The 15,568-nt window shown below is 38.4% G+C and overlaps 1 protein-coding gene across 3 annotated transcripts in view; it reads right to left on the minus strand.

Annotated features, from left to right (window-relative positions):
- The window catches only part of LOC118943990 (nectin-1-like), a 571,645-nt gene that overhangs the window by 337,828 nt on the left and 218,249 nt on the right, over window positions 1-15,568 (minus strand). For all 3 annotated transcript variants that reach the window (XM_036961057.1, XM_036961060.1, XM_036961059.1), the window contains exon 4: window positions 12,880-12,997. In XM_036961057.1, the coding sequence (XP_036816952.1) occupies window positions 12,880-12,997 (118 nt within the window). The remainder of the gene's footprint in view (window positions 1-12,879; window positions 12,998-15,568) is intronic.

A 15,568-nucleotide genomic window follows, 5' to 3' on the forward strand; every position in this document is an offset into this window, starting at 1 on the left:
AGAGAGAGAGGAGAGATATAGAGAAGAGAGAGAGCGAGACAGAGACAGAGAGAAAGAGAGAGAGGAGAGAGAGACAGAGAGTAGAGATATAGAGAAGAGAGAGAGAGAGAGTAGAGAGAAAGAGAGAGAGGAGAGACATATAGAGAGATATGTTATATTAAACCTATTATAAAAGGGATGAGATACCCCCCCCCCCACCACAATAACAACCACACCCTCCTCTTTAACTACGTGTAGAAAAGCAATTCAAATATCTTGGAAACCACCCACTGACTGCAAAACAACACTTAATGGACACATTTCTTTCTTCATCCATCAAGTTCAAACACAGCTATGAGAAGAGAGAGAGGTCTCAGTACAGAACAGGTCTGAGCAGGTATAGAACACACCTGACTCCTGAGGAAACACTGTATATATTTATCAGGTAAGGAGAGGACTAGGATCCGATTGGACTGGTTGAGAAAGAGGGGGTAATGAGAGGACTAGGATCCGATTGGACTGGTTGAGAAAGAGGGGGTAATGAGAGGACTAGGATCCGATTGGACTGGTTGAGAAAGAGGGGGTAAGGAGAGGACTAGGATCCTATTGGACTGGTTGAGAAAGAGGGGGTCAGGAGAGGACTATGATCCGATTGGACTGGTTGAGAAAGAGGGGGTAATGAGAGGACTAGGATCCGATTGGACTGGTTGAGAAAGAGGGGGTAATGAGAGGACTAGGATCCGATTGGACTGGTTGAGAAAGAGGGGGTAAGGAGAGGACTAGGATCATATTGGACTGGTTGAGAAAGAGGGGGTCAGGAGAGGACTATGATCATATTGGACTGGTTGAGAAAGAGGGGGTAATGAGAGGACTAGGATCATATTGGACTGGTTGAGAAAGAGGGGGTAAGGAGAGGACTAGGATCCGATTGGACTGGTTGAGAAAGAGGGGGTAAGGAGAGGACTAGGATCCTATTGGACTGGTTGAGAAAGAGGGGGTAATGAGAGGACTAGGATCCTATGGGACTGGTTGAGAAAGAGGGGGTAATGAGAGGAAGAGGATCCTATTGGACTGGTTGTGACACTTCCCCAGCACTCTCCTCCTCCTCCCCTTCTCTTCCTCCTCTTTCTAGTAAAAACACCCTGCTCTGTTATTCCTCTCAGGAAGGGCTAGTTTACACAGACAAACTGAACCACTGTGCAGTGCCAGAGCATCAAAACAATGCAATGCTGTATTTGACAAAATCATGTCACGCTGTAGTACAGGCCACACATCCACAGGTACAGCATGCGTGGGGACGTGCGTGTCTGATGTTGAGACTCTCTCAATGTTACTGGGACTGACTAACCTACTGGCTGGCTGGCTGTCTATCTGGCTGACTGGCTGGCTCACTCTCTGACTGCCTGGCTGACTAGATGTCTTACTGTCTGGCTGACTGTCTAACAGGCTGACTAGCTGGCTGGATGAATGGCTGGATGACTGGTTGGCTGGTTAACTGTCTGGCTGACTGGCTGAGGTCACCTTTGCCTAATTAATGTTGGACTACAGAACAATATAGTGTTATTTACATTTTTCCAGTGAATTTTCTACATCACTTCAATATGCTCTATAATGTTTATATCACAAATGGAAGCTAGGTTTGGCTCTTAGCCAATACATTGTAGTTCATTTGTATTTCATTGACAGCCTTGCAGCATTCCTATTCAGCATTCATACACAGACTTTGAAACATCCACATATTATGATACCATGTTATTAATATATCATGTTATTATGATATGATGTTATTAATATATGATGATATTATGATACCATGTTATTAATATATCATGTTATTATGATATGATGTTATTAATATATCATGTTATTATGATACCATGTTATTAATATATCATGTTATTATGATACCATGTTATTAATATATCATGTTATTATGATACCATGTTATTAATATATCATGTTATTATGATACCATGTTATTAATATATCATGTTATTATGATACCATGTTATTAATATATCATGTTATTATGATACCATGTTATTAATACATCATGTTATTATGATACCATGTTATTAATATATCATGTTATTATGATACCATGTTATTAATAGATCATGTTATTATGATACCATGTTATTAATATATCATGTTATTATGATATGATGTTATTAATACATTGTGTTTTCATATCATGTTATTACGATACCATGGAATTAATATATGATGATATTATGATACCATGTTATTAATATATGATGATATTATGATACCATGTTATTAATATATGATGATATTATGTTACCATGTTATTAATATATGATGATATTATGATACCATGTTATTAATATATGATGATATTATGATACCATGTTATTAATATATGATGTTATTATGATACCATGTTATTAATATATGATGATATTATGATACCATGTTATTAATATATGATGATATTATGATACCATGTTATTAATATATTATGTAATATATGATGTTATTAATATAAAATATAAAACATAATATATTAATAACATGGTATCATAATAACATCATATATTAATAACATGGTATCATAGTATCATCATATAACATATAACATGGTATCATACTATCATCAAATCATCAAATCCTTACAGCTGATGTCCTGAAAGAGCTGCAAAATCTGGATCCCTACTAAATCAGCTGGACTACACAATCTGGACACTCTCTTCCTACAATTATCCGTCGCCATTGTCGCAACCCCTATTACTCGTCTGTTCAACCTCTCTTTCGTATCGTCTGAGATTCCTAAAGATTGGAAAGCGGACGTGGCCATCCCCCTCTTCAAAGTGGGAGACACTCTAGACCCAAACTGTTACAGACCTATATCTATCCTACCCTGCCTTTCCAAAGTCTTTGAAAGCCAAGTGAACAAACAGATCACCGAACATTTCAAATCCCAACATAATTTCTCCTCTATGCAATCCGGTTTCCGAGCTGGTCACGGGTGCATCTCAGCCACTAAACACATGCTCTTCAACCGACTACTGCCCACACCCGCCTATCAGCCTAGCATCACTACTCTGGACAGTTCTGACTTAGAATACTGCCCACACCCGCCTATCAGCCTAGCATCACTACTCTGGACAGTTCTGACTTAGAATATGTGGACATCTATAAATACCTAGGTGTCTGGTTAGAATGTAAACTCTCCTTCCAGACTCACATTAAGCATCTCTAATCCAAAATTAAATCTAGAATTGGCTTCCTATTTCGCAACAAAGCATCCTTCACTCATGCTGCCAAACATACCCTTGTAAAGCTGACTATCCTGCCGATCCTTGACTTCAGCGATGTCATTTACAAAATAGCCTCCAACAATCAACTCAACAAATTGGATGCAGTCTATCACAGTGGCATCCATTTTGTCACCAAAGGCAGCTCACTGGTCACCATTGCAACACCCACCCGTAGCACGTGCTCCAGTAGGTATATTGTACTGGTTATCCCCAAAGCTAACAACTTAGCCTACCTGGTTAAATCAAGGTTAAATTAATAACATATGATGTTATTAATATATAACGTTATTATAATACAATGTTTTTAATATATGTAATTATATCATGCTATTATGATACCATGCTATTTATAAATATGATGTTATTATATCATGTTACTATCAAATTATGTTATTAATATTAGGATATTGTGCTGTTAATATATTATAGTATTATTATATTACACTATTATGTTATTATGATATTATGGTATTAATAAATTATGTTATGCTATTATGTTATTTATACATGGTATTACAATATTAAACTATTAATAACAATGGTGTTATTCTAATATATTATGATATTATGTAATCAATATATTATGTTATTAATGTTATTATGATAATATGTTATCAATATATTATGATGTATTGTATTAATATATATATGTATATGTATATGTATATATATATATATATATATATATATATATATATATATATATATATATATATATATATATATATTGTTATTAAAACATTGTTATTATGATATGGTATTCATATTTTATGTCATTAGGATATTATGTTATTAATATATTATATTATAACTATATTGGTATTAATATATACTGGTATTAGTATATTAATATATTATGATATGTTATTAATATATATATGTATATTTATATAGTAGGTTGTTATGATACTATGTTATTAATATATATAGTTTGTTGTTATATGTTATGATATTATATTTTGTATATATTATGTTATTTACATATATACATATTATGATATGGTATTAACACATGTTATTATGTTATTATGTTATTAACCTATGTTATAAATATATTATACAAATATACAACATTATGATATTATGGTATTACGTTATGATAATGATAATATCTTATGCGATTATGTTAATGTTTGTTATTAATATATGTTATTAATATATTATGTTAATGATCATGTGTTATTATGATATTATATCATTGGAATATTATGTCATTATGATATGTTAAAAAATAAGCAGCGAAATTGAATGTCTGAACAATGCTGACACATAACATTATGTCATTTCGTTGATATGCTATTATGGTATTATTAAATAATGTTTTTATGAAAGTATGTTATTATTTTATGTTATTATGTCATTTTATTATGCTAATATGTTATTATGAAATTATGTTATTATATTATGTTATTATGTCATTTTATGATGCTAATATGTTATTATGAAATTGTGTTATTATAGTATGTTATTATGTCATTTTATTATGCTAATATGTTATTATGAAATTATGTTATTATATTATTATGAAATTATGTTATTATATTATGTTATTATGTCATTTTATTATGCTAATATGTTATTATGAAATTGTGTTATTATAGTATGTTATTATGTCATTTTATTATGCTAATATGTTATTATGAAATTGTGTTATTATAGTATGTTATTATGTCATTTTATTATGCTAATATGTTATTATGCAATTGTGTTATTATATTATGTTATTATGAAATGATGTTATTATATTATGTTATTATGTCATTTTATTATGCTAATAAGTTATTATGAAAGTGTGTTATTATATTATGTTATTATGTCATTTTATTATGCTAATATGTTATTTTATTATGCTATTATGTCATTATGAGATTATGTTATTATATTACGTTATTATTAAATTATGTTATGAAATTATGTTATTATGAAATTATGTTATTATATTATGTTATTATGTCATTTTATTATGATATTATGTTATTATGAAATTGTGTTATTATATTATATTATTATGAAATTATGTTATTATATTATGCTATTATGTTATTTTATTATGCTAATATGTTATTTATATGTTAAGATATTATGATATTATGTTATTATGAAATTGTGTTATTATATTATGTTATTATGAAATGATGTTATTATATTACGTTATTATGAAATTATGTTATTATATTATGCTATTATGTTATTTTATTATGCTAATATGTTATTTATATGTTAAGATATTATGATATTATGTAAAAAATATATTATGTTATTAAGCTGAAAGTCTACAGTGTTACAACACCTGGGTTGATACACTACAGTGTTACAACACCTGGGTTGATAAACTACAGTGTTACAACATATGGGTTGATAAACTACAGTGTTACAACACATGGGTTGATAAACTACAGTGTTACAACACATGGGTTGATAAACTACAGTGTTACAACACATGGGTTGATAAACTACAGTGTTACAACACATGGGTTGATAAACTACAGTGTTACAACACCTGGGTTGATAAACTACAGTGTTACAACACCTGGGTTGATAAACTACAGTGTTACAACACATGGGTTGATAAACTACAGTGTTACAGCACCTGGGTTGATAAACTACAGTGTTACAGCACCTGGGTTGATAAACTACAGTGTTACAACACCTGGGTTGATAAACTACAGTGTTACAACACATGGGTTGATAAACTACAGTGTTACAACACCTGGGTTGATAAACTACAGTGTTACAGCACCTGGGTTGATAAACTACAGTGTTACAACACCTGGGTTGATACACTACAGTGTTACAACACCTAGGTTGATAAACTACAGTGTTACAACACCTGGGTTGATACACAACAGTGTTACAACACCTGGGTTGATAAACTACAGTGTTACAGCACCTGGGTTGATAAACTACAGTGTTACATAACCTGGGTTGATAAACTACAGTGTTACAGCACCTGGGTTGATAAACTACAGTGTTACAACACCTGGGTTGATACACTACAGTGTTACAACACCTGGGTTGATACACAACAGTGTTACAACACCTGGGTTGATAAACTACAGTGTTACAGAACCTGGGTTGATAAACTACAGTGTTACAACCCCTGGGTTGATACACAACAGTGTTACAACACCTGGGTTGATAAACTACAGTGTTACAGAACCTGGGTTGATAAACTACAGTGTTACAACCCCTGGGTTGATACACAACAGTGTTACAACCCCTGGGTTGGTAAACTACAGTGTTACAGAACCTGGGTTGATAAACTACAGGATCGAAAGTAGAGCAGGGAAAGACTGATGAATCAGTGTGTGTGTGTGCGTGCGTTGTTTGGGCCGCAGAGAGGGGAGAGGTCAAGGTGCCATCATGTGTAAACATATCTTTTGCTCCACTGTGTCTGTGTGCCAGTCACTCTCCTCTCCGTGAGCTTGTCCAGGATTGGTTGTATTTAGAATTGGTTGTATCTAAATGACAATTTGATATATATCATAGGGTGGGGGTAATGTCTTGGTACCATTTTGTACTAAGGACGAAATAAGAGCTTTGTTTAGGTGACCAAACTGAACGATAATTTATAGCCAACTCTGTCTGGCTAGGGGATACTCCTCTCTGAAGTAAAGTCTTTCTTTGTGTAAGTTCCTAAGACCTGTGGTTTGTCATGTCGTCTAGGGGGGGTGGATCTTTGCTATTAAAGGATCTCAGTTGCAATGTAGTGGGGGCTCTCAGAGAATTCATTGATAGACACTGAATTGATCTGAGAGTCACAGGGTTGTGATAGAGCTCATATAATTAAAAATGGACTTTGTGATAACTAACTCTGACTTGTGTGTGGTTTGCTCCCATGATTTGGTAAATAGAGGAAATTTCCACGACAGCGTGCATGCATGTGTGTGTGTGAGAGAGATCGTGTGTTTGTGTGAGTGAGAGATTGTGTGTGTGTGCGTGTGTGCGTGTGTGTGTGTGTGTGTGTGTGTGTGTGTGTGTGTGTGAGAGAGATCGTGTGTTTGTGTGAGTGAGAGATTGTGTGTGTGTGTGTGTGCGTGTGTGCGTGTGTGTGTGTGTGTGTGTGTGAGAGAGATCGTGTGTTTGTGTGAGTGAGAGATTGTGTGTGTGTGTGTGTGTGCGTGTGTGCGTGTGTGTGTGTGTGTGTGTGTGTGTGTGTGTGTGTGTGTGAGAGAGAGAGAGAGAGAGCGTGTGTGAGAGAGAGAGAGAGCGTGTGTGTTCCGCCCCAGCCCAGGGGGAAACTTCACAACACATTTAGAGTATTGTTAAACCGAAGCAATGTCCCCTCCTATCTGTCACCCAGCATGCCCCCTTGTCTATACATCTCTCAGTCACTCTCTCTCTCTCAGTCTCCGTGTCTCTCTCTCTCTGTCTCCCTCTCACTCTCTGTCTCCCTCTCACTCTCTGTCTCAGTCTCTCTCTCAGTTTCAGTCTCTCTGTCTCTCTCGCTCTGTCTCTCTCTCTCTCAGTTTCAGTCTCAGTCTCTCTCTTTCTCTCTCTCTCCCTCTGTCTCTCTTTCTCTCTGTCTCTCAGTCTCTCTCTCAGCCTCTCTATGTGTGAAAAAACAATAACAATGAAGAGTAAACATTACACTCACAACTGTTCCAAAATAATACATATATTTCAAATGTCATATCACGTCTTTATACAGTGTTGTAACGATGTGCAAATAGTTAAAGTGCAAAAGGGAAAATAAAGAAACATAAATATTGGTTGAATTCACAATGGTGTTTGTTCTTCACAGGTTGACCTTTTCTTGTAGCAACAGGTCAAAAATCTTGCTGCTGTGACGGCACACTATGGTATTTCACCCAGTAGATATGGGAGTTTATCAAAATCAGGTTTATCAAAATCAGTAGATATGGGAGTTTGGGTCTGTGTATGGGTCTGTGTAATCTGAGGGAAATATGTGTCTCTAATATGGTCATACATTTGGCAGGAGGGTAGGAAGTGCAGCTCAGTTTCCACCTCATTTTGTGGGCAGTGTGCACATAGCTTGTCCTCTCTTGAGAGCCAGGTCTGCCTATGGCAGCTTTTCTCAATAGCAAGGCTATGCTCACTGAGGCTGTACATAGGCAAAGCTTTCCTTAAGTTTGGGTCAGTCACACTGGTCAGGTATTCTGCCACTGCGTACTCTGTTTAGGGCCAAATAGCATTCTAGTTTGCTCTGTTTTTTTGTTAATTCTTTCCAATGTGTCAAGTAATTATCTTTTTGTTTTCTCGTGATTTGGTTGGGTCTAATTGTGTTTCTGTCTTGGGGCTCTGTGGGGTCTGTTTGTGTTTGTGAACAGAGCCCCAGGACCAGCTCGCTTAGGGGACTCTTCTCCAGGTTAATCTCTCTGTAGGTGATGGCTTTGTTATGTTAGGTTTGGGAATCACTTCCTTTTAGGTGGTTGTAGAATTTAACAGGCACTTTTCTGGATTTTGATAATTAGCGGGTATCGGCCTAATTCTGCTCTGCCTGCATTATTTGGTGTTCTACGTTGTACACAGAGGATATTTTTTTCAGAATTCTGCATGCAGAGTCTCAATTTGGTGTTTGTCCCATTTTGTGAAGATGTGGCTGATGAGTGGACCCCAGACCTCACAACCATAAAGGGCAATGGGTTTTATAACTGATTCAAGTATTTTTAGCCAGATCCTAATTGGGATGTCAAATGTTATGTTCCTTTTGATGGCATAGAATGCCCTTCTTGCCTTGTCTCTCAGATAGTTCACAACTTTGTGGAAGTTACCTGTGGTGCTGATGTTTAGATGGAATTTGTATTTGTTATCCTGGCAACTGGACATTTTTTGTAAGACAATTATTTTTGTCTTACTGAGATTTACTGTCAGGGCCCAGGTCTGACAGAATCTGTGCAGAAGATCTAGGTGCTGTTGTAGGCCCTCCTTGGTTGGTGACAGAAGCACCATATCATCAGCAAACAGTAGACATTTGACTTCAGATTTTAGTAGGGTGAGGCCGGGTGCTGCACACTGTTCTAGTGCCCTCGCCAATTCATTGATGTATATGATGAAGAGGGTGGGGCTCAAGCTGCATCCCTGTCTCACCCCACGGCTCTGTGGAAATAAATGTGTGTTTTTGCCAATTTTAACTGCACACTTGTTGTTTGTGTACACGGATTTCATAATGTCTTGTGATTGAAGTCGGAAGGTTTACATACACCTTAGCCAAATACATTTAACCTCTTGAAACTAGGGGGCACTATTTTTATTTTTGGAAAAACGTTCCCAAAGTAAACCACCTATTTCTCAGGACCAGATGCTAGAAAATGCATATAATTTACCGCTTAGGATAGAAAACACTCTAAAGTTTCCAAAACTGTCAAAATATTGTCTGTGAGTATAACAGAACTGATATTGCAGGCGAAAGCCTAAGAAAAATCCAATCAGGAAGTGACTCATGTTTTGAAACCGTTGTGTTCCTATGCACCCCTTTGGGCAACCAGATTCCTTTTTCTACGTATTCCCTAAGGTGTGAATATAATGTGTAATTTTTTTCGGCGTTGCCGTGACCGCTATTTCCGGCGGATTTCTCAACATAACGTGACAAACAAACGGAGGTATTTTGGGTATAAAAATAATCTTTATGGAACAAAAGGAACATTTTCTGTCTAACTGGGAGTCTCGTCAGTAAAAACATCAGAAGATAATCAAAGGTAAACGGTTAATTTGATTGCTTTTCTGATTTCCGTGACCAAGCTTACTGCTGTGTGAAAACCTTGTGAAGACTTACAGAAAACGTTTGACTTCTGTCATTGCCAACAAAGGGTATATAACAAAGTATGGAGATAAACTTTTGTTATTCACCAAATACTTATTTTCTACCATAATTTGCAAATCAATTCATAAAAAATCATACAATTTTTCTCATTTTGTCTGTCATAGTTGAAGTGTACGTATAATGAAAATTACAGGCCTCTCTCATCTTTTTAAGTGGGAGAACTTGCACAATTGGTGGCTGACTAAATACTTTTTTGCCTCACTTTTTCCCCCACTGTAGATAGATTCAAAAAAAATATGTATTTACCCCCTTTACTATGAAGCCCTAAATAAGATCTGATGTAAAATATTACCACCTTCAGAAGTCACATAATTAGTTAAATAAAGTCCACCTGTGTGCAATCTAAGTGTCACATGATCTCAGTATATATATATATACCTGTTCTGAAAGGCCCTAGTCTGCAACACCACCAAGCAAGCGGCACTATGAACAGCAAGGAGCTCTCCAAACAGGTCAGGTCCAAATTTGTGGAGAAGTACAGATCAGGGTTGGGTTATAAAAAATTATCAGAAACTTTGAACATCCCATGGAGCAAATTAAATCCATTATTAAAAAATGGAAAGAATATGACACCACAACAAACCTGCCAAGAGAGGGCCGCCCACCAAAACTCACAGACCAGGAAAGTTGGGAATTAATCAGAGAGGCAACAAAGAGACCAAAGTTAACCCTGAAGGAGCTGCAAAGCTCCACAGCAGAGATTGGAGTGTCTGTCCATAGGACCACTTTAAACCGTACACTCAACAGAGTTGGGCTTTAGGGAAGAGTGGCCAGAAATAAATAAGCTAACATGTTTGGGGAAGAGCAAACATGTTTAGGGAAGAGTGGCCAGAACTAAATAAGCAAGCATGTTTGGTGTTTGCCAAAAGGCATGTGAAGACTCCCCAAACACATGGAAGAAGGTACTCTGGTCAGACAAGACCTAAATTGAGCTTTTTGTCTATAAAGTTAAATTCTATGTCTGGGGCAAACCCAACACCTCTTATAACCCAGAGAACTCCATCCCCACAGTGAAGCATGGTGGTGGCAGAGTCACACTGTTGGGATGTTTTTCATCGGCAGGGACTGGGAAACTGGTCAGAATTGAAGGAATGATGGACGGTGCTAAATACAGGGACATTCTTGAGGGAAACCAGTTTGTCTTCCAGAGATTTGAGACTGGGACGGAGGTTCACCTTCCAGCAGGACAATGACCCTAAGCATACTGTTAAAGCAACACTCAAGTGGTTTAAGAGGAAACCTTTAAATGTCTTGGAATGGCCTAGTCAAAGCCCAGAACCCAATCCAATTGAGAATCTGTGGTATGACTTAAAGATTGCTGTACACCAGCGGGACTCATCCAACTTGAAGGAGCTGGAGCAGTTTTGCCTTGAAGAATGGGCAAAGATCCCAGTGGCTAGATGTGCCAAGCTTATAGAGACATACCCCAAGAGACTTGCAGCTGTAATTGCTGCAAAAGGTGTCTCTACAAAGTATTGACTTTGGGGGGTGAATAGTTAGCACGCTCAAGTGTTCTGTTTTTTTCTTATTTCTTGTTTGTTTCACAATAAAAAATATGTTGCATTTTCAAAGTGGGAGCTATGTTGTGTAAATCAAATGATACAAACCCCCCCAAAAAATCAATTTTAATTCCAGGTTGTAGGGCAACAAAATAGGAAAAATGCCAAGGGGAGTGAATACCTTCGCAAGCCACTGTAGATAGTATAGATAGTGTAGATACTGAAGATAGATAGATTTTGCCTAGGCTTCCATCTCACACCTTACCATCATCAATACAGTGGTGTGTAAAGCAACTGAAACACATGAATGAAAGGTTGATGAACACAGAGAAAGAGGAGGTAGAGTTATGTTGATAGATTTCCAGCATGGCTTTCTGCTTTTGAAACCCAGATTGGAAACGTGGAATAAAAAAGGTTACCAGACCATAATAACACAAGTATTTATCATAAATTCCCAACTTTGTGGCAGCTCCATTGCAGCAGTAAATTGAATTGAGTATTTAACAGGGTTCTGGAGAATGTGTGTTAGCTACACATCCACTTGATGTTATGACAGAGTTGAACAGAGCAGTGTTGTAAGAAGGGCTTTATAAATACATTTGATTGATTGATTGATTGATTGATTGATTGAACCGAGGCACAAATAGTTAATTTAATTAACCAGGTCAGTTGACTAAGAACATATTCTCATTTACAGCAACTACCTGGGGAATAGTTACAGGGGAGAGGAGATGAATGAGCCAATTTTAAGATGGGGATGATTAGGTGGCCATGATGGTATGAATGTCATATCGGGATTTTTAAAAAACACCAGTGTTAACACCCCAACAATAAGTGCCATGGGATCTTTACTGACCACAGAGAGTCAGGACACCCATTTAACATTACATCTGAAAGACAGCACTTTACACAGGGCAATATCCCCAATCACTGCCCTGGGGTATTATTTTTAGACCAGAGGAAAGTGTGCCTCCTACTGGCCCTCCAACACCACTTCCAGCAGCATCTGGTCTCCCATCCAGGGACTGACCAGGACCAACCCTGCTCATCTTCAGAAGCAAGCCAGCAGTGGACACAGGGTGGTATGCAGGGTGGTATGATGCTGGCAAATATTAGCTATTCCCTGAATAGTGTTGACCAGAGCAGGGGATTGAGCACAGGGGATATTTTGGACACACCCTAAGACAATATGAATCCTCTTCTCCTTCTGTTTGAGCCTCCGTGCTGTTAATTGTGGAGAAGATACTTCTTCTTCTACCGCTTTCAAACAGACAACTTGAACATGAACATAGACAGTAAAAAGAAGCTTCATCCCTGTGTGGAGTTTTAGACTTACAGTTTCCACTGGTAGACGGTGACAGGGGGGTTAGCGTCAGTGTTGCAGGTGAGGCTGACGTCCTGACGGTTCAGGTACCAGTTACCATCAAAACCCTCGATCTTCACCTCCGGTTCATCTGTCAGGGGGAGAGAGATGGTGTCAGTACAGTCTTGTCAGATTGGCCATATAGGGTCGACCTGAATGTTACTGTGCTAGCCCACAGTATTTTGTCACAGTGCTTCTCCTAAATGGTTCAAGCGACTATGTAACCATGCCAAAACAGTTCAACTTCGTTAGGGTCAGCCATTCACGCCATTCACTGTGACTGTCCCAGTACTCAACCCTCTAGAGATCATCACACTACAACACCCTCTAGGGTCACCACACCACCCTCTAGAGATCACCACCCCACCCTCTAGAGATCACCACACCACCATCTAGAGGTCACCACACCACCTTCTAGAGATCACCACACCACCCTCTAGAGATCACCACACCACCCTCTAGAGGTCACCACACCACCATCTAGAGATCACCAAACCACCCTCTAGAGATCACCTCACCACCCTCTAGATATCACCACACCACCCTCTAGAGATCACCAAACCACCCTATAGAGATCACCACACCACTCTCTAGAGATCACCACATCACCCTCTAGAGATCACCACACCACCCTCTAGAGATCACCACACCACCCTCTAGAGGTCACCACACTACCCTCTAGAGGTCACCATACTACCCTCTAGAGATCACCACACCACTCTCTAGAGATCACCACACCACCCTCTAGAGATCACCACACCACCCTCTGGAGGTCACCACATCACCCTCTAGAGATCACCACACCACCCTCTAGAGGTCACCACACTACCCTCTAGAGGTCACCATACTACCCTCTAGAGATCACCACACCACTCTCTAGAGATCACCACACCACCCTCTAGAGATCACCACACCACCCTCTGGAGGTCACCACATCACCCTCTAGAGATCACCACACCACCCTCTAGAGATCACCACACCACCCTCTAGAGATCACCACACCACCCTCTAGAGATCACCACACCACCCTCTAGGAGGTCACCACACCACCCTCTAGAGATCACCACACCACCCTCTAGAGATCACCACACCACCCTCTAGAGATCACCACACCACTCTCTAGAGATCACCACACCACCCTCTAGAGATCACCACCCTCTAGAGATCACCACACCACCCTCTAGAGATCACCACACCACTCTCTAGAGGTCACCACACCACCCCTAGAGATCACCACCCTCTATATGAATTCAAAAACATTATTAGGTAGGCCATACAAAATCAGTTTTATTTTTTGCCTGATTCCATTTTGTTCTTTCCCACATTCCGTTTTCTCCTTGTTGTTTTTCTAGGTTTAAGTTTTTCAAATTTTATTTAGGTGTCACTCTCAAAATCACACTTTTTAATAGAAAAACAACAACATTGTAAGTTCTAAGTCCACAAAAATGCTTAAACCACATCCTGAGAACCACATCCTGAGAACCACATCCTGAGAACCACATCCTGAGAACCACATCCTGAGAACCACATCCTGAGACCACTTTTGAAAAATCTGATCAATTTATATTTTTGGGTGAAGCTGCACTTTAATGAACACCTAACAAGAGGCTGTTGTTTAGCAGTGTTTAAGCAATAGTAGAGTTTGCAAAACAAATACCCACTGGATTTATGAAAATAATCATTATATCAGCTACTTTGTAGTTAACATTTAACAGAGAAGGTTTTTGGGAGAGACTTTCCATCTGTCAGGAGATGTTTTTTTATTAGCATCATCGCTAACGGCTACACAAAATAAAGGACAATGCCAGAAAACAATAATTTGGCTAAGTCGTGGATTGACTCATCGTTACCACCTATATTACGTGGGACGTGCAAATTCACGAGCATCACACTCTTTCTTCGTCCTCCTTGTAAAGACATTTGACTGCAACCAACCACATCGTACACAAATTGTACAGGGAGGCGGGACAGACTGCGTTTCCCTGTAATCGCTGGCTTTGTGACTGACAGGCACCTATCCTAAGAATAGAATGCTAGAAGATGCATATTGTTCATTCTAGCGGGAGAGGGCTCGACGGACTAGTGGATTGAAACTTTTAAATAAAAAGTTGCCTGGCTAATAGGCTGTGGAAAAAGTAGCCAGCTGAAAATGAGTCGGTAGCCGGATGATTAGCCGACGGTTGGGGCTAACGGAAAACACTGACTGTGTTATGACAGGACAACGGTGAATGATGTTCTACATCACTATGCTAGTATACCACATGCAAACCAGAACAGAGCATAACAGAGCAGAACAGAAGAGAACAGAATAGAGAAGAACAGAACAGAACAGAATAGAGCAGATCAGAGCAGAGCAGAATAGAGCAGAACAGAGCAGAACAGAGAAGAGCAGAACAGAGCATTACAGAGCAGAGCAGAATAGAGCAGAACAGAGCAGAATAGAGCAGAATAGAGCAGAACAGAGCAGAACAGAGAAGAGCAGAACAGATCATTACAGAGCAGAACAGAGAAGAGCAGAACAAATCAGAACAGAGCAGAATAGAGTAGAATAGAGCAGAATAGACAGAACAGAGCAGAATAGAGTAGAATAGAGCAGAATAGACAGAACAGAGCAGAATAGAGCAGACCAGAACAGAGCAGAGCAGAATACAGTAGAATAGAG

Source organism: Oncorhynchus mykiss, chromosome 24 (assembly GCF_013265735.2).
Source record: "Oncorhynchus mykiss isolate Arlee chromosome 24, USDA_OmykA_1.1, whole genome shotgun sequence".
Classification (NCBI taxonomy): domain Eukaryota; kingdom Metazoa; phylum Chordata; class Actinopteri; order Salmoniformes; family Salmonidae; genus Oncorhynchus; species Oncorhynchus mykiss.